Source organism: Haematobia irritans, chromosome 3 (genome assembly GCF_050003625.1).
Source record: "Haematobia irritans isolate KBUSLIRL chromosome 3, ASM5000362v1, whole genome shotgun sequence".
NCBI lineage: Eukaryota > Metazoa > Arthropoda > Insecta > Diptera > Muscidae > Haematobia > Haematobia irritans.
Genome location: NC_134399.1, coordinates 206,857,958 through 206,877,495, shown reverse-complemented (window position 1 = coordinate 206,877,495; position 19,538 = coordinate 206,857,958). Strand labels below are relative to the sequence as shown.

The window sequence follows — 19,538 nt, the reverse complement described above, 5'->3', positions numbered from 1 at the left end:
TCAAAGCATCTCTAAGTGGTTTCACCGCAATGTGAAACGCCATTTGGACCGTCGCCTAGAAGTGATATACCAACATCATTTACCACATTTCAAACGAGTCGTATGGAACTTTCCCCTCCTTAAGTTTACGGAAATGATTTTTTCAATATCATATTGAAATAGCAATAATGCGAAAACAATGTAACGAATGCTTAAAAAGATGAATTCCGTCCCTGTAAGATTCATTGCTTCTGAGCAAATTTTCGCACTACTCCGGATACAGAAAGAACATTTTCATAGTTTTTTTGGGTAAGATTTGTTGCTGGGTCAACTCAAATATCTACGATATGATCTTAATATAACACCAAAGTATAATATTCAAATTACTTCTCGAGATGTTCTTTATTATTATGAATAACAAATAAAGAATGATGCTTCAAATGTCATCAACGGCGATTTCTTTTTTTTGAATGTTTTTAAAAGATTTTTTTTTCGGCATATATCAAAAATTGATAATTCTCGTAATTTGTAAAAGCTTACTATTAATTAATTTTAATGTTAATTGTATTAAGTAATTTTAATTTTTATACCCTTCACCACTACTGTGGTACAGGGTATAATAAGTTTGTGCATTTGTATGTAACGCCAAGAAGGAAATGTCTGAGACCCATCGTTTAGTATACCGATCGTCTTAGAATTAAATTCTGAGTCGATTTAGCGATGTCCGTCTGTCTGTCTGTCTGTCTGTCCGTCTGTCTGTCTGTTGATGTATTTTTGTGTGCAAAGTACAGCTCGCAGTTTTAGTCCGATTGTCCTAAAATTTGGTATAGGGTCCCGTTTCGGCTCAAAGACAATCCCTATTAATTTTGGAAGAAATCGGTTCAGATTTAGATATAGCCGCCATATATATTTTTCACCGATCTGGTCATAATTGGCGTGTATATCAACCGATCTTCCTCAAATTCCGTACATGCGAATATTTTATGAGTCTCGAAAAACTTGCAAAAAATCAGCCAAATCGGTTCAGATTTAGATATAGCTCCCATATATAGCTTTCGCCCGATTTACACTCATTTGCCCACAGAGGCAAATTTTTAACTCCGATTTAGTTGAAATTTTGCACAGGGAGTAGAATTAGCATGGTAGCTATGTGTGCCAAATTTGGTTGAAATCGGTTCAGATTTAGATATAGCTCCCATATATAGCTTTCGCCCGATTTACACTCAAATGACCACAGAGGCCAATTTTTTGCTCCGATTTAGTTGAAATTTTGCACAGGGAGTAGAATTAGCATTGTTGCTATGCGTGGCAAATTTGGTTGGAATCGGTTCAGATTTAGATATAGCTCCCATATATATGTTTTTCTGATTTCGACAAAAATGGACAAAATACCAACATTTTCCTTGTAAAATCGCCACTGCTTAGTCCAAAAGTTGTAAAAATGACTTTAATTTTCCTAAACTTCTAATACATATATATTGAGCGATAAATCATAAATAAACTTTTGCGAAGTTTCCTTAAAATTGCTTCAGATTTAAATGTTTCCCATATTTTTTTACTAAAATTGTATTCCACCCTAGTGCATTAGCCAACTTAAATTTTGAGTCTATAGATTTTGTAAAAGTCTATCAAATTCTGTCCAGATCGAGTGATATTTAAATTTATGTATTTGGGACAAACCTTTACATATAGCCCCCAACACATTTGACGGATGTTATATTGTATCGAAAATTTAGATCTACAAAGTGGTGCAGGGTATAATATAGTCGGCCCCGCCCGACTTTAGACTTTCCTTACTGGTTTTATTTTAATTTTAGTAAATACTTACCCACGACCTTGTGTATGCAAGGCATGTCCGCCTTGCATACCTAAGGTTGTGGGTTCCATTCCTGCTTCGACCCAACTCCAAAAAGTTTTCCAGCGGTGGATTATCCCACCTCAGTAATGCTGATGACATTTCTGAGTGTTTCAAAGCTTCTCTAAGTGGTTCCACTGCAATGTGGAACGCCGTTCGGACTCCACTATAAAAAGTGGTATCACAATGGACTGAATAGTCTATGTGAGCCTGATACATCGAGCCAGTGTTGTCAGTATTTTTCTGGCACTTATCCCCAAATTATGATATTTTCGTCCCCAAAAATTCCCAATATAAAGTTCGATTCCTCACAAAAATCCCCAATATATTCCGTTCGGACTCGACTATAAAAAGTGGTATCACAATGGACTGAATAGTTTAAGTGAGCCTGATACATCGGGCCAGTGTTGCTAGTATTTGTCTGGCTCTTATCCCCAAATTATGATGTTTTCGTCTCCAAAAATCCCCAATATAAAGTTCGATTCCTCACAAAAATCCATAATATATATTTCGTATAAGTTTTTTTTTTTAAACAAAAAATAATCAAGCAAAAGAAAATCACTAATAATTTAAAAATAAAAATTTTGTCGAATCCTGCAAGCAATATTAAAATTTCGAACCACAACACCTAGAGACTGGAGATATAAAAATGGGACTTCGGTTGTATGTATGAACGAAAATTTACTTCTAAATATTCAAGTAGTAGAATTGGGTGGTAGACACGTTGCCAAAGTTGGTAAACATTTTCTATAGAAATAAAATTTTGTTGTTGTTTTTTTATTTCAGCTTAAAACCATACATTGACTAAACTACAAGAGTAGCTTAACCAACAGAGGAAAAGAATGTTTGTCAAATTTATTTGGGCAAAGCCCTATAGACTGCAAGATGGTTGGATGGACGCACGTTTCGGAATTACCACATTCCTCATCAGCATCCTCTACTTGCAGCAAAACTATCAACCAATTATCAGAATAAATTCAGGCAGTTTATTAAACCCAACAAAAACCACACTTGAACCCTCCGAAAAAAGGTTTTAATTCCGAAACGTGCGTCCATCCAACCATCTTGCAGTCTATAGGGCTTTGCCCAAATAAATTTGACAAACATTCTTTTCCTCTGTTGGTTAAGCTACTCTTGTAGTTTAGTCAATGTATGGTTTTAAGCTGAAATAAAAAAACAACAACAATGCTTAAAGAACAAACCAACAATAACAAAACAAAACAAATGGAAAAAGAAGAGGAGGCACGCTCAAAATAAACCCAGCCATGTGAATTCAAATCGATGATTTGACAGTGGCATAGGAAAAAAGAGATATGTTTGTTTCGAATTTATTTGGCATAAGCCGGCTATCAATGTAAAACCTTTTTTCGGAGGGTTCAAGTGTGGTTTTTGTTGGGTTTAATAAACTGCCTGAATTTATTCTGATAATTGGTTAATAGTTTTGCTGCAAGTAGAGGATGCTGATGAGGAATGTGGTAATTCCGAAACGTGCGTCCATCCAACCATCTTGCAGTCTATAGGGCTTTGCCCAAATAAATTTGACAAACATTCTTTTCCTCTGTTGGTTAAGCTACTCTTGTAGTTTAGTCAATGTATGGTTTTAAGCTGAAATAAAAAAACAACAACAATGCTTAAAGAACAAAACCAACAATAACAAAACAAAACAAATGGAAATAAAATTTTGACAAAATTTTCTATAGAAATAAAAATTTGACATAATTTTCTGTAGAAATAATATTTTGACAAAATTTTCTATATAAATAAAATTTTTACAAAATGTTCTGTAAATTTTGCCAAAATCTTCTATATAGAAATGAAATTTTGATAAAATTTCCTATAGAAATAAATTTTTGACAAAATTTTCTATATAGAAATAAAATTTTGACAAAATTTTCTATATAGAAATAAAAGTTTGACAAAATTTTCTATAGAAATAAAATTTTGACAACATTTTCTATAGAAATAAATTTTTGACAAAATTTTCTATAGAGAAATAAAACTTTGACAAAATTTTATATAGAAATAAAATTTTGACAAAATTTTATATAGAAATACAATTTTGACATTTTCTATAGAAATAAAATTTTGTTAAAAAAAAAAAACTTTTTTATCGAAAAAATCCCCACAAAAATCCCCAAATTTCTGGAAATTCACGACCAAATCCCCAGGTCCCCAACTCAGAAATTTTGTCTCCATTGACGAAAACATATCCCCAATATGGGGGAAAATTCTCAATACTGGCAACACTGCATCGGTCTGCCACCTAACCTATCCTAGTACTTAATTATAATTTTTTACATTAATTTCATTCTTTTTAAACTAATTTTAATTGCTATACCCACCACTATAGAATGGTGACGGGGGTATAATAAGTTTGTCATTCCGTTTGTAACACATCGAAATATCGATTTCCGACTATATAAAGTATATATATTCTTGATCGGGAAGAAATTTTAAGACGATATAACATAAGCATGTCTGTTGTAATCATGCTACAGCCTTTAATAATGGCGCTATCGTCCTGAAATTTGGCACAGATTCGACTTTTGTTTGCAGGCAGGTCAAGTTCGAAGATGGGCTATATCGGTCCAAGGTTTGATTAGTCCCCATACCGAACTCCCGATTTAACTCCTTGGGTTTCTAGAAATTGTAGTTTTTATCCGATTTGCCACAAATTGAAAATACGATTTATTTTTATCGGTCCATTTGGTAAGGCCTCCATATAGACCGATTTCACTTATTGAGGTAATAGAAGGCGCACTGATCTGCTTGGAAAAATATCTGTCATCAAATTTTTTGGCGGCACTTAATTTTTATACCCTCTACCATAGGATGGGGGTATATTAACTTTGTCATTCCGTTTGTAACACATCGAAATATTGCTCTAAGACCCCATAAAGTATATATATTCTGGGTCGTGGTGATATTCTGAGTCGATCTGAGCATGTCCGTCCGTTCGTCCGTCTGTTGAAATCACACTAACTTCCGAACGAAACAAGCTATCGACTTGAAACTTGGCACAAGTAGTTGTTATTGATGCAGGTCGGATGGTATTGCAAATGGGTCATATCGGTCCACTTTTACGTATAGCCCCCATATAAACGGACCCCCAAATTTGGCTTGGGGATTCTCTAATAGAAGCAAAAAAATTCGTTCTGGCTGAAATTTGGTACATGGTGTTAGTATATGGTCCTTGATAACCATGCAAAAATTGGTCCATATCGGTCCACTTTTACGTATAGCCCCAATATAAACGTACCCCAAAATTTGGCTTGCGAATGCTCTAAGAAAGCCAAATTTCATCCGATCCGACTGAAATTTGGTACATGGTGTTAGTATATGGTCTCTAACAACCATACAAAAATTGGTCCACATCGGTCCATAATTATATATAGCCCCCATATAAACCGATCCCCCGATTTGGCTTGCGGAGCCTCTAAGAAAAGCAAATTTCATCCGGTCCGGCTGAAATTTGGTACATGGTGTTGGTATATGTTCTCTAATGACCATGCAAAAATTGGTCCACATCAACCCATAACACTAGCCAACAGTCGTTTTGTGAATTGGTTCTAGCATAATTTTTCTCATTGATTTTGACCTACTAAACACGAAAATGAGTTTTAAATGTTTAGTAGGTCAAAATCAATGGGAAAAAGTATGCTAGAAACAAATCACAGAGAAAATTTTGTTATTTGTGACCTAGTGTAATTATATATAGCCCCCATATAAGCCGATCCCCAGATTTGACCTCCGGAGCCTCTTAGAGGAGCAAAATTCATCCGATCCGGTTGAAGTTTGGTACGTGGTGTTAATATATGGTCTCTAACAACCATGCAAGAAGTGGTCCATATCGGTCCATAATTATATATAGCCCCCATATAAATCGATCCCCAGATTTGTCCTCCGGAGCCTCTTGGAGGAGTAAAATTCATCCGATCCGGTTGAATTTTGGAACATGGTGTTAGAATGTGGTTTCTAACAAACACGCAAGAATTGGTCCATATCGGTCCATAATTATATATAGCCCCCATATAAACCGTTCCCCAGATTTGATCTCCGGAGCCTCTTGGATGAGCAAAACTCATCCGATCCGGTTGAAATTTGCAACGTAGTGTTAGTATAAGGCCGCTAATAACCATGCCAAAATTGGTCCATATCGGTCTATAGTTATATATAGCCGATCCCCAATCACACAAAAATTGGTCCATATCGGTTCATAATCATAGTTGCCACTCGAGCCAAAAATACTCTACCAAAATTTTATTTTTATAGAAAACATTGTCAAAATGTTATTTCTATAGAAAATTTTTTTCCAAATTTTATTTCTATAGAAAATTTTGTCAAAATTTTACTTCTATAGAAAATGTTGTCAAAATTTTATTTTGTCAAAATTTTATTTCTATAGAAACTTTAAACTTAATTATATACGTATTTAATCGGCCCTTTTGTAGTTTAATATATACCACGTATGGACTATGTGGTATATATTACGTTGTTAGGAAGTTTTATGATACCTTGCCATCGGCTTCAGTAGACGTTTCTACGCAGTCCATGGTGGAGGGTACATAAGCTTCGGCCTGGCCGAACTTACGGCCGTATATACTTGTTAAAAATTTTATTTGTCACATAAAAGAATTGGAAATAAGTAGCTAGAGGACCATGGAATTTTCATTTTTTGACCTGGGATATAATATGAGTATATTATTATTGTGATGATATTACATCCTTGCTTCAAAGTTCTTTTAACTCTATTTTAATGTGAAGTGTCCTTCCTAGAAACCTTAGAAATTTGGCTAGCTTCCTGATCTTTTTTTTTAATGAAAGTTCGCCTTTAACTTCGAATGAAACTTTTCGCGAAGATCAAAACCATTGTTCATATTAAGTCATTAAATTAAATATTTCAGTGTAGCGACTTATTCATGACTAACTACACAAATTTTTCATATTCATTTGTATATTTCTACTAACACTTTGTGTCTATGATAGGTCTCCCACAAATTAGCCATGAAATATTCACCGTAATAAGTTTCGTTTTCACTAGTGTTATGATTTTATCCCCTCAAACTAATATTAAGAGTGGGTTGACATCGCCTAAAGCTAAAACAAGTCCTCATTACCGTTCATCATACAATGGCCGAAGGCTGTGTGACGAACGACAACAAATCGTTACTGCTACTGCGGATGAAACCAGAGGCCAATTGTCGAACAAATATTTATGCCGCTTAGTTATCTGTTGCAACTCGCGTCGTGCGGTACGGTTTCAAACGGAGCAAAAAAGAACCAAAAAACCCATAAATACTAACGGACAGATGTGATTCTAAAACAGAGAAAAAATTAAAAAAAAAAAAAAAAAACAAACATTTCATAAAAAACTCTGCAACAGAGTATAACATATGTCTCGGTCTATCTACATACTTACACATACACACAAACTTACATAGAAACGTAGAGGGACCCATGCATCATCATCACTCACATATCCCTATATGAGTGATGTTCGTATGTATGTAAGTGTGTGTGTATGCTTTTGAAATTTTGAAACAAATTGCTGTCAATATTTTGTTGCCGTTTTGCTGTTGCTGTTGCTGTCGCTTTTCGTTGCCGTTGTATTTCCGTTTCCGTTGTTTTTTGTTGTTGTTTGGTCTTTTTTGTTTTTGAGTGCTCCATTACAGCAGCTCCATTTGAAGTGGAGTATACTCCTAGCCATTATAAGCATGGCGACACCAGCTGAACTGGCTCGCCTCGTTGACCTGCATTTATCGGATTTACGTGACCCTGAGCCAAACTGGACAATTGGCCCATCACCAATGGCCGGACGTGGTGTATTTGCCACACGCGACATACAACAAGGTGAAATCATATTTCGCGAACGTCCTCTCGTCCTGGGACCCACAGCACGCAAAGGCTCCATTTTGAACAGTTGCGTCTGTTGCCATAAATTATTGGCGGTCAAGGATTTTTTATGCAAAAACAAATGCACCCTGCCAGTCTGTGATAAATGTAGCGATTCCGAACAACATCGCAATGAATGTCAACTGTTCCAGCGATGGCTGCCCAAAGATTTACAAAATATTGTTAATAACAATACCAACAACAGCAACAATAATAATAAAGATGATTCCGATTGTTGTCCCGTCAATACAATGTCGTTACGCATATTAACCGCAGTGCGAGTCTTCTTCCTTACCCCCGATCAAATAGCATTGGTCGAAGCTATGCAAGCCAACGATGACAAAGGCTATCGGGGAGAAATCATAAAGGCAGCCCAATGTTTCCGTAACTTCCCCACAACCGATAAACCCTTTATGGATCGATTGTTTCGGGTGGTGGGTGTTCTCAATACGAATGCCTTTGAGGCTCCCTGTCGTGTGGGAGATCATGAGATATTGTTACGGGGCTTGTTCCCCTTGACCGCAGTCATGAACCATGAATGCACTCCCAATGCCAGTCATTACTTTGACAATGGCCGTTTGGCTGTGGTGCGTGCTGCACGTTTCATACCACAGGGTGGTGAGGTGACCACCACCTATACAAAAATATTATGGAGTAATTTGACCCGTAGCATTTTCCTCAAAATGACCAAGAACTTCATATGTGATTGTGTGCGCTGTAATGATAATACGGTGAGTTGAGTGAGAGGAGAAATTTTGTTTTGGTGTGTGCGTATATGTGTGTGTGGTTTGCCACATGATTGCTTACTTCTGGGATTTCAAACTGTGCATGGCTATAATTTAATTAGCCTCAAGGCTACGTAAGAAGAGATGTCAGTCAATTATATGGCTTCTCTGCGACCGTTAGCAAAATAAGGTAAATTTGTTAGCTGAATTTTGTAGCTTTGAGAGGACAATATTGGTAGATTAAAGGTAAATCAATTTGGACACTTTTTTAGCTCTTTGGCAATAACAGAGACAATTAGCTGATTTTGAAACAAAAATGAATTGTCGACACGTTGGGTTAAATGCGATAAAACTTATTTTTATTTACAAGAAATGTTTGTTCCAATTATCTTAATAAACTGAACCGAACATCAGTGAATTTTTGCAAAAAAAAAATATTAAGTAAAATATGAAATTGTTACAAAATTGGTTAAAAATTTAAATTTCAACCAAATTTCTTATAAAAATAATTTTTTTGTTGGTTTTAGTCCAGCTCAAGGTCATTAATGAAAAAACTCTAGATGTTTTTTATTTGAGTTTTACTTTATTGAAGCCAATATTTCGATTTGACATCGTCAATCTTCATCAGGGTCAGGTAATTTCAAAAATTTCAACCAAATTCGGCCAAAAATCTGGCTCCTGGGGCCATATAAGTCCATATCGGGCGAAAGATATATATGGGAGCTATATCTAAATCTGAACCGATTGCAATCAAATTTTGCATACTTGACTATACGACTAAGTGTTATGTTTGTACAAAATTTCAAGCAAATCGGTATAAAACTCTGGCTGCTGGGTCCATATTAGTGCATATTGGGCGAAAGATGTATATGGGAGCTCCCATCTAAATCTGAACCGATTTCTTCCAAAATCAATAGGGTTCTATTCTGACCCAAATTAGGAACATGTGCAAAATTTGAAGGCGATTGGACTTAAATTGCGACCTAGACTTTGATCACAAAAATGTGTTCACAGACAGACGGACGGACGGACATAATTATATCGACTCAGGGACCCACCCTGAGCATTATTGCCAAAGACACCATGTGTCTATCTCGTCTCATTCTGGGTGTTACAAACATATGCACTAACTTATAATACCCTGTTCCACAGTGTGGCGCAGGATATAAATATGGGAAACATTTAAATCTGAACCAATTTTGAGGCAACTTCGAAAAGTGTATTTATGATTTATCGGTCGCTAGATATGCATTAAAAATAAAGGAAAATTTTAGTCACTTTTAAAAGTTTTCGGATAAGCAGTGGCGATTTTATAAGGAAAATGTTGGTATTTTGGCCATTTTTGCCCAAATCGGAAAAATATATACAGCTGCGCTCAAAATAATAGTAGTAGCAAATAAATTAAAGCACCATCGTGATTTACAGTTTTTGTCGTAAAATTGGTACTGTACTCAGTGTTTTTAGGTTGCCGAACATATAGACGGGATCCTCTTCAATCATAAAGCACAATTTTTGACTCATCCATCCAATGTTCCTCCATTTCTGTACTGGGGAATGTTCCTCCATTTCTGTACTGACCAATGGAAATCCTCTTGGGCATGCTTTATTCTTTTCGATACATGTTTTTTTTGAAAGGAGAGTGACTTTTCTTGGACTATGGACAGCTAAATTATTTTCGTCTTTTAATTGTTTGTAAGCTAGCTTATAACCCTTTTATTTGTTTTGGAGCTTGCAAAGGGATTCTTCTTATGTCGATTTTTTTACAACAACAATAGCATCAGAAGTTAAACCAACGGTATTTTTTTATTATGCACACTCCAAACAATGATATAGTAAAAAACAAAGATAAAATAAACCTTTAGTGGAAGGAATAGAAGAAGCAGAAAAAAAATCAGCACAGCACTACTATTATTTTGAGCACAACTGTATATGGGAGCTATATCTAAATCTGAACCGATTTCCACCAAATTTGGCACGCATAGCTACAATGCTAATTCAACTCCCTGTGCAAAATTTCAACTAAATCGGAGCAAAAAATTGGCCTCTGTGGTCATATGAGTGTAAATCGGGCGAACGATATATATGGGAGCTATATCGAAATCTGAACCGAGTTCAACCAAATTTGGCACGCATAGCTACAATGCTAATTCTACTCCCAGTGCAAAATTTCAACTAAATCGGAGTTAAAAATTGGCCTCTGTGGTCATATGAGTGTAAATCGGGCGAAAGCTATATATGGGAGATATATCTAAATCTGAACCGATTTCAACCAAATTTGGTACGCATAGCTACAATGCTAATTCTACTCCCTGTGCAAAATTTCAACTAAATCGGAGATAAAATTGGCCTCTGTGGTCATATGAGTGTAAATCGGGTGAAAGCTATATATGGGAGCTATATCTAAATCTGAACCGATTTCAACCAACTTTGGTACAGACAGTTGGAATTTCATATAGCAATGTATTTTTGGTATAATTTTCTATAGAAAAAAATTAAATTTTGACAAAATTTGGTATAGAAATTTTGAAAAGAAATTCTATAGAAATGAAATTGTGAAAAAAAAATTGATGGAGTAAACAAATTTTTAAATAATTTGAAAAGTTTTAAGAATTTCACTATATTTATGTCCTGTAGTATTATAATTTTGGCATAATTTCCATAAATTTGCAGTTTTTATAGAAATTAAGTTTTGTCTAAGTTTCCTACAAAACGAAATCTTGACCAAATTTCTAATAAATACGAAATTTGGAAATGTAAATATAATTTTGACAAAATTTCCTATAGAAATGAAAAATGTGCTATAAAAAGGAAATTTTTGCTAAATATCGCATAAAAATGAAAATTTGATTAAATTTTCTATAAAAACAGAAATTTTTTGAAAATTTTCCATACAAATTAAATTTTTCCTAACAATTTTGACTAAACGTCCTGTAAAAATGAAAGGTTTACTAAATCTATATATATAAAATTCAATCTATGTTTGTTTATTTGTTTGTTTGTTTGTTTGTATGAACCGAGTTGGCTCCGAAACGGCTGAACCGATTTACTTGAAACTTTCAGAGATCATAGGGGACGTTCATGTGTTGAAAATAGGGTACCTCATTTTTTGACACCTGGTCGCGAAGGGGGACCTCCCCTTTGTCGGACTTTTTGAAAATTGGACCAAAGTTGACCGATTTGCTTGAAATATTTCGATATTTGGTGGCGGAGGGGGACCTCCCCTTTGTTCGACTTTTTTTAAAGTACAGTGAAAAAACTAAAATTCTCTAAATTATCTGAGATTTAAAGAGAACATGCGGTGAGGTTATGGAATTAATATGGGGTACCTGATGATTTCATATGCGGACGGGGAGGGGGACCTCCCCCTTGCCTTACTTTTTGAAACTTGGAACAAAATTATGCGATTTGCATGAAATTTTCATTGAATGTTGGGGTTGGCATCTAGACAAAAATCCGCTACATTATTTTTCGATATTTGGTCGGGGAGGGGGGCCACCCCTTTGCCCGACTTTTTTAAAGTACAGTGAAAACAAAACTAAACTCCCCCGACTGAAATTTTATGGAAAAATGGGTGAGGTTATGAAATTTATATCAGGTTCCTGATTTTTTAATAAAAATAAAAGGGCATAGAGAGACATCCGCTTTTCTTAAGTACAGAGGACTGGGGAGAGATCGTAACCTCTGTCAACCGTAATAGTTGATACCTGATTTTGTGATTTTTGGACGGAAGAGAGGCCGCCCCTTTAGGCTTATAATTTGCTTGATATTTTCTGGGACGTTTACAAAAGATACGCTTTTCGACATTTGGTCGGGGAGGAGGTCCTCCTCTAAAACTGCAAAAAAAATGGCTCTATTAACCATGTTCCTTAATCTATATCTGTCCATAAAGCTCGAAAAATAATTGTATAATTAGATATAATGCATTTGGACGTCAATTGCCTGTTTCGGTATCAGGCTAACATGAAATATAAAAAAATTTAAGTTTTCTTGAAATTTACAAAGGAAGCGGGGGAAAAGGTTATAAATGAAGAGGCAACCTTCATTGCCCCACACTTGAAGGAAAGTTTCAAGAATTTTCAGGGAAGGTTAGGGTGCTATTCACTACGGTGTTTGTCGATATTGTATCGGGGAAAGTGACGTCCCTTTAAAACAATAGAGCAAAAATTAAACATCTCCGATCTACTTGAAATTTACAGGGAACGTGGGAGGAGGTGATGAAATTTATACATAATTTTTAAATTAATATATGATTTTTCGATATCTGGTTGGGGAAGGGGAAAATTGAAATAAACTTTGTCGATTTACTTCGATAGAATTTATAGGGAGTAGTTGCGAAATTAATATAGGGTACGTGATAGTCCGATATCAGGTCAGAGTGGAGCGAAGGTGGGGAGAGAGTTCCCTTTTGTCGGTTTTTTCTCTTAAATTAAAAGTGGAGGGTTGTCCGTAAATGGGAACTCGGTATATAATTTTATGATTTTTGCACAGGCTTCTTTCTTCCAGACTTCTTATTAGTAAAGAGAGGGTTCCCTTTTGTCCGTTTTTTTTTTCTTAAATTGAAAGTAGAGGGTTGTCCGTAAATGGGAACTCGGTACATAATTTTATGATTTTTGCACAGGCTTCTGCCAGACTTCTATTTAGTAAAGAACTTAAATTTACATGAAATTGGCAGCCAACGTAGAGGGTGCATTATTTTCCAACATTTTAGCAAATGTTAATGTGGTAAAATTTTTTACTACTTTTGCCTTTTCCGATTTATTGGATGGGAAACAGTAATTCTTTGTATGTTATTATAATATAATGCTTAATTTTCAGATATGTTGAGGAGAAGGATACCTTTCCTTGACAAACCACACTTAAAATTCACAAGAAATATAGAAGAAGGTACACCCTCTCCCACCGTATTTGTACCTATAAACGAAAAATCAAGTAGTCCGATTTGTTTAAAAGAATTCAAATCTTTTCGAATTTGTTTTCAGCACGAAGGATATAGTTGACTAAGTTAACGCAAAATGTTCCTCCAAATATGCTTCGGAAGGCGCAGCGAAGCGGGCCGGGTTACGCTAGTATCCTATAAAACTGAAATTGTGACTAAATTTCTTATATTTGATTTTATAAAATCAAATTTTTTCCAAAATGCTTTTGACTAATATCCTATAAAAATGAAATGTTGAAAAGATTTCTACAAAAATTAAATTTTTACAAAATATCCTGCAGAAATGGAAATTAATTAAATGAAATATTGATATATAATTTTGCTTTAGAAATACGATATCGACCAACTTTCATATACGAATGACATTTTCACAAAATTTTATATAGCAATGTATTTTTGAACTAATTTCCTAGAGAAATGGATATATAAAATTTTGACACAATTTTGTCATAGAAATTAGTTTTTGAAAAAAAGCATTCCTATTGAAATGAAATTAAATTTTGACATAATTTGATTTTTTTTAATTTCACTATATTTCCTATATTTGAATTTTTTTTTTTTTGAAATTTTTTACAAAATTAAATTTTTACGAAATTCTTCTATATGATATATATATGAAATTATGAAAAATTTTTCTATGAAAATTAAAGTTTGACCAAATTTTTGTATAGAAATGAAATTATTATTGTTTTTTTGATTTCAGCTTAAAACCATGCATTGACTAAACTATAAGTGTAGCTTAACCAATAGAGGAAAAGTTGGCTTGTCAAATTTATTTGGGCAAAACCCTATAGACTGCAAGAGGTTGGATGTACAGCTGTTTCGGAATTACCACATTGCTCATCAGCATCCTCTACTTGCAGCAAAACTATCAACCAATTATCAGAATAAATTCGGGTAATTCACTAAACCGAAAGTGTACTAAACTTGAACTTTCCGAAAAAACGTTTGATAGTCGGCTACTGCCTAAACAAATTTGCAAGCATATCTCTTTTCCTTTGCCAAACTCAAATCATTGATTTGAATGTAGGTTAGGCTAGGTTAGGTTAGGTGGCAGCCCGATGTATCAGGCTCACTTAGACTATTCAGTCCATTGTGATACCACATTGGTGAACTTCTCTCTTATCACTGAGTGCTGCCCGATTCTATGTTAAGCTCAATGACAAGGGATCTCCTTTTTATAGCCGAGTCCGAACGGCGTTCCACATTGCAGTGAAACCACTTAGAGAAGCTTTGTAACCCTCAGAAATGTCACCAGCTTTACTGAGGTAGGATAATCCACCGCTGAAAATCTTTTGGTGTTCGGTCGAAGCAGGAATCGAACCACGACCTTGTGTATATAAGGCGGGCATGCTAACCATTGCACCACGGTGGCTGGGTTTGTTTTTGAGCGTGCTTCCTCTATCTTCATTCGTTTTGTTTGTTATTGAAGGGAGCCACCGTGGTGCAATGGTTAGGATGCCCGCCTTGTATACACAAGGTCGTGGTTCGATTCCTGCTTCGACCGAACACCAAAAGATTTTCAGCGGTGGATTATCCTACCTCAAAAATACTATCAATTACTTTTCATTCTTTTTTATTTATCACTAATATGCTAGAAACATTGGATAATTTTATTTAAATTAATTTGATTGAATTTTAATTAATCTGAGTTTACCTTCACTTGTAGATCTGAACTTTAGTCTATGGCAATGTTCGATGTATATTTAAGCAGTGCCATTAAAACTAGTATTAAGTTCATTTGCACTTAATTGTAAATTCTCAGTCATTGACTTCTTCAACATAAATTTGCATAAGCATTTGATCGAATGTTTGAAGACAACAATGCTACTAGAAAATAATTTGCATAAGAATATGTGACAGTGAAAACTAATTATTGTCGCTCAAAAGAGGTGGTCAATTGCTATGACGGCTGGCAGCGTGCATCTAATGTAACATATGAACATTTGTTTTTACAGTTTAGCATAAGCTAATATAAATGTTTGTATTTACGAAATATGTCTAGGTGTCATAAATGAATGAATGCATCCTAATATTATAAGAAACATTGTCTGCTTTAGAATAATTACAAACTAAACACAATTTCACAGCGAACCATTTGGTCAATTCCAAACTCTACGGTGTATTCAATCTACTTTTAAAAACAAATTAAATCTTTTCTAAACTAAATTAATTTAAACACATTTTGCAATTAAAATTAAACTTCTAAGAATATAAACATCTTTAATACCCCCAGAAATTAAAATTTGTCAAAATTTCATTTCTTTAGGAAATTTTTCTAACATTTTCGTTTTTATTGGATATTTTGTCAAAAGTTCATTTCCATAGGAAATTTTAACAAAATTGTATTTCTATAGGAAATTTTATTTTTATAAGAAATTTTGTCAAAATTTGATTTCTATAGGAAATTTTAACAAAATTTAATTTCTATAGGAAATTTTGAGAAAATTCCTATAGAAAATGTTATCAAAATTTCGTATCTATAGATAATTTTATCAAAATTTCTTGTCTATAGCAACATTTTGCAAAAAAATTCTTTTGTTTAAGAAATTTTGTTAAAATTTCATTTCTTTAGGATATTTTGTCAAAATTTAATTTCTTTGCGAAATTTTCATTTTTATAGGAAATTTTGTCAAAATTTCATTTTTATAGGAAATTTTGCAAAAATTTCATTTTTGTAGGAAATTTTTGTCAAAATTTAATTTTTATATTCAATTTTGTCAAAATTGCATTTCTATAGGAAATTTTATCAAAATTTCATTTCTATAGCAAATTTTATGGAAAGTTTATTTCTATAGAAAATGTTGTCAATATTTTATTTCTATAGGAAATTTCATCACAATTTCGTATCTATAGGAAATTTTGTCAATACATCATTTCTATAAGAAATTGTGTCAAAATTTCATTTCTTTAAGAAATTTTGTCAAAATTTCATTTCTACAGGAAATGTTGTCCATGTATTTTATCAAAATTTCGTTTTTGTGGGAAATTTTGACAAAATTTCATTTCTATAGCAAATTTTGTCAATATTTTATTTCTATAGGAAATTTTATCAAAATTTCATTTCTTTAGGATATTTTGTTAAAATTTTGTATATAGGAAATTTTGTCAAAATTTAATTTTTATAAGATTTTTTTTTTCAAAATTTCATTTTTATAAGAAATTTTATGAAAATTTAATTTTTATGGGAAATTTTGTCTAAAATTCATTTCTATAGAAAATGTGGTGAAATTTTCATTTCTTTAGGAAATTTTGTCAAAATTTCATATCAATAAAAAATTGTGTCAAAATTTCATTTTTATAGGAAATTGTGTCAAAATCTCATTCCTTTAGGAAAATTTGTCAAAATTTAATTTCTTTAGGAGTTTTTTTAATTTTATTTTTATAGGAAATTTTGTCAACATTTAATTTTTATAAGAAATTTGTTTAAGAATTTAATTTTTATAGGAAATTTTGTCAAAATTTAATTTATGTGGGAAATTTGGTCGAAAATTCATTTCTATAGAAAATGTGGTGAAAATTTCATTTCGTTATTTGTTATAGGAAATGTTGTCAAAATTTAATTTTTATAGCAAATTTACGAAATTTTTCTAACATTTTCATTTCTAAGGAAATTTTATCAAAATTTAATTTCTATAGGAAATTTTATTAAAATTTGATTTCTATAAGAAATTTTGTCAAAATTTAATTTCTGCAGAAAATTTTAACAAAATTTAATTTCTATAGGAAATTTTGAGAAAATTTAATTTTTATAAGAAATTTTGTCAAAAATCAATTCCTAGAGAAAAGCTCGTATCTATAGATAATTTTATCAAAAATTTCTTGTCTATAGCAACATTTTGCAAATAATTTCTTTTGTTTAAGAAAGTTTGTTAAAATTTCATTTCTTTAGGATTTTTTGTCAAAATTTCATTTTTTTTTGGGAAATTTTCTTTTCAATAGGAAATTGTGTCAAAATTTCATTTTTATAGGAAATTTTGCAAAAATTTAATTTTTACAGGAAATTTTTGTAGGCAATTTTGTCAAAATTTCATTTCTATAGGAAATTTTGTCAAAATTTCATTTCTATAGCAAATTTTATGAAAAATTTATTTCTATAGAAAATGTTGTCAATATTTTATTTCTATGGGAAATTTTAGAAAAATTTCGTATCTATAGGAAATTTTGTCAATATGTCATTTCTATAAAAAATTGTGTCAAAAGTTCATTTCTTTAGAAAATGTTATCAAAATTTCATTTCTATAGGAAATGTTGTCAATGTATTTTATCAAAATTTCGTTTTTGTGGGAAATTTTGACAAAACTTCATTTCTATAGCAAATTTTGTCAAAATTTGATTTCAATGGGAAATTTTATGAAAATTTAATTTTTACATAGAAAATTGTATAAAAAGTTTATTTCTATTGAAAAGTTTGTCAATAGTTTATTTCTATCAAAAATTTTGTCAATATTTTATTTATATAGGAAATTTTATGAAAATTTCCTATATATAGGAAATTTTGTCAAAATTTCATTTCTTTGGGAAATTTTGTTAAAATTCCATTTTTATAGGAAATTTTGTCAAAATTTAATTTTTTTTAAGATTTTTTTTTTAATTTAATTTTTATAGGAAATTTTATCAAAATTTAATTTTTATGGGAAATTTTTTCTAAAATTCATTTCTTTAGAAAATGTGGTGAACATTTCATTTCGTTAGGAAATTTTGTCAAAATTTCATATCTATAAAAAATTTTGTCAAAATTTCATTTCTTTAGATTTTTTTTTAAATTTTATTTTTATAGGAAATTTTGTCAAAATTTAATTTTTATAAGAAATTTTTTCAAAATTTCATTTTTATAGGAAATTTTTTTTTAAATTTAAATTTTGTGGGAAATTTGGTCTAAAATTCATTTCTATAGAAAATGTGTTGAAAATTTCATTTCCTTATAGGAAATTTTGTCAAAATTTCATTTCTACGGGAAATTTAGTCAAAATTTCATATCTATAAAAAATTTTGTCAAAATTTCATTTTTATAGGAAATTGTGTCAAAATTTCATTCCTTTAGGAAATTTTGTCATAATTTCATTTCTTTAGGAAATTTTTGTAAATTTTATTTTTATAGGAAATTGTGTCAAAATTGCATGTCTATAAGAAATTGTGTCAAAATTTCATTTCTATAGGAAATTTTGATAAAATTGCGTTTCTATAGCAGATTTTGTCAAAATTTCATTCTATACAAAATTGTTGCAAAATTTCGTTCCATAAAAAATTGTTTCAAAACTTCGTTTCTATAAGAAATTGTGTCAAAATTTCATTCTATACAAAATTGTTGCAAAATTTCGTTCCATAAAAAATTGTGTCAAAATTTCGTTTCTATAATAAATTGTGTCAAAATTTCGTTTCATAAGAAATAGTGTCAACATTTCATGTTTATAAAAAATTGTGTCAAAATTTCATTCTATAAGAAATTGTGTTAAAATTTCATTTCTATAGGAAATTTTGATAAAATTGCATTCCTATAGGAAATTTTGTCAAATTTTCATTCTATAAGAAATTGTGTCAAAATGTCGTTTCTATAAGAAATTGTGTCAAAATTTCGTTCCATAAGGAATTGTGACAAAATGTCCTTTCTTTAGGAAATTTTGTCAAAATTCCACTTCTTTAAGGAATTTTGTCAAAATTTCATTTCTATAGGAAATTTTGTCAAAATTTCATTTCTATAAGAAATTGTGTCAAATTTTCATTCTATAAGAATTTTTGTCAAAATTTAATTTCTACAGGAAATTTCGTCAAAATTTCATTTTTATAGGAAATTTTTTCAAAATTTAATTTTTATAGGAAATTTTGTCATATGTCATTTCTATAGGAAATTGTGTCAAAAATTAATTTCAATAAGAAATTGTGTCAAAATTTCATTTCTATAAGAAATTGTGTAAAAATTGCATGTCTATAAGAAATTGTGTCCACATTTCATTCTATAAGAAATTGTGCCAAAATTTCATTTCTATAGGAAATTTTAATAGAATTGCATTTCTATAGGAGATTTTGTCAAAATTTCATTCTATACAAAATTGTTGCAAATTTCGTTCCACAAACAATTGTGTCAAAATTTCGTTTCTATAAGAAATTGTGACAAAATGTGCTTTCTTTAGGAAATTTTGTCAAAATTCCA

General features: G+C 31.8%; 1 protein-coding gene across 5 annotated transcripts in view; it reads left to right on the top strand.

Moving 5' to 3' along the window:
* The window catches only part of SmydA-8 (SET and MYND domain containing, arthropod-specific, member 8), a 105,285-nt gene that overhangs the window by 70,334 nt on the left and 15,413 nt on the right, over positions 1 to 19,538 (top strand). The window contains exon 1 of one of the 5 annotated variants that reach the window (XM_075302362.1): positions 7,065 to 8,457. The exons of 3 other annotated variants lie outside the window; for them this stretch is intronic. In XM_075302362.1, coding sequence (XP_075158477.1) covers positions 7,549 to 8,457 — 909 coding nt within the window. In that variant the 5' untranslated portion in view covers positions 7,065 to 7,548. Of the gene's footprint in view, positions 1 to 7,064; positions 8,458 to 19,538 lie in introns of those variants that run through there. One more of the 5 variants, XM_075302366.1, reaches the window with a different exon arrangement.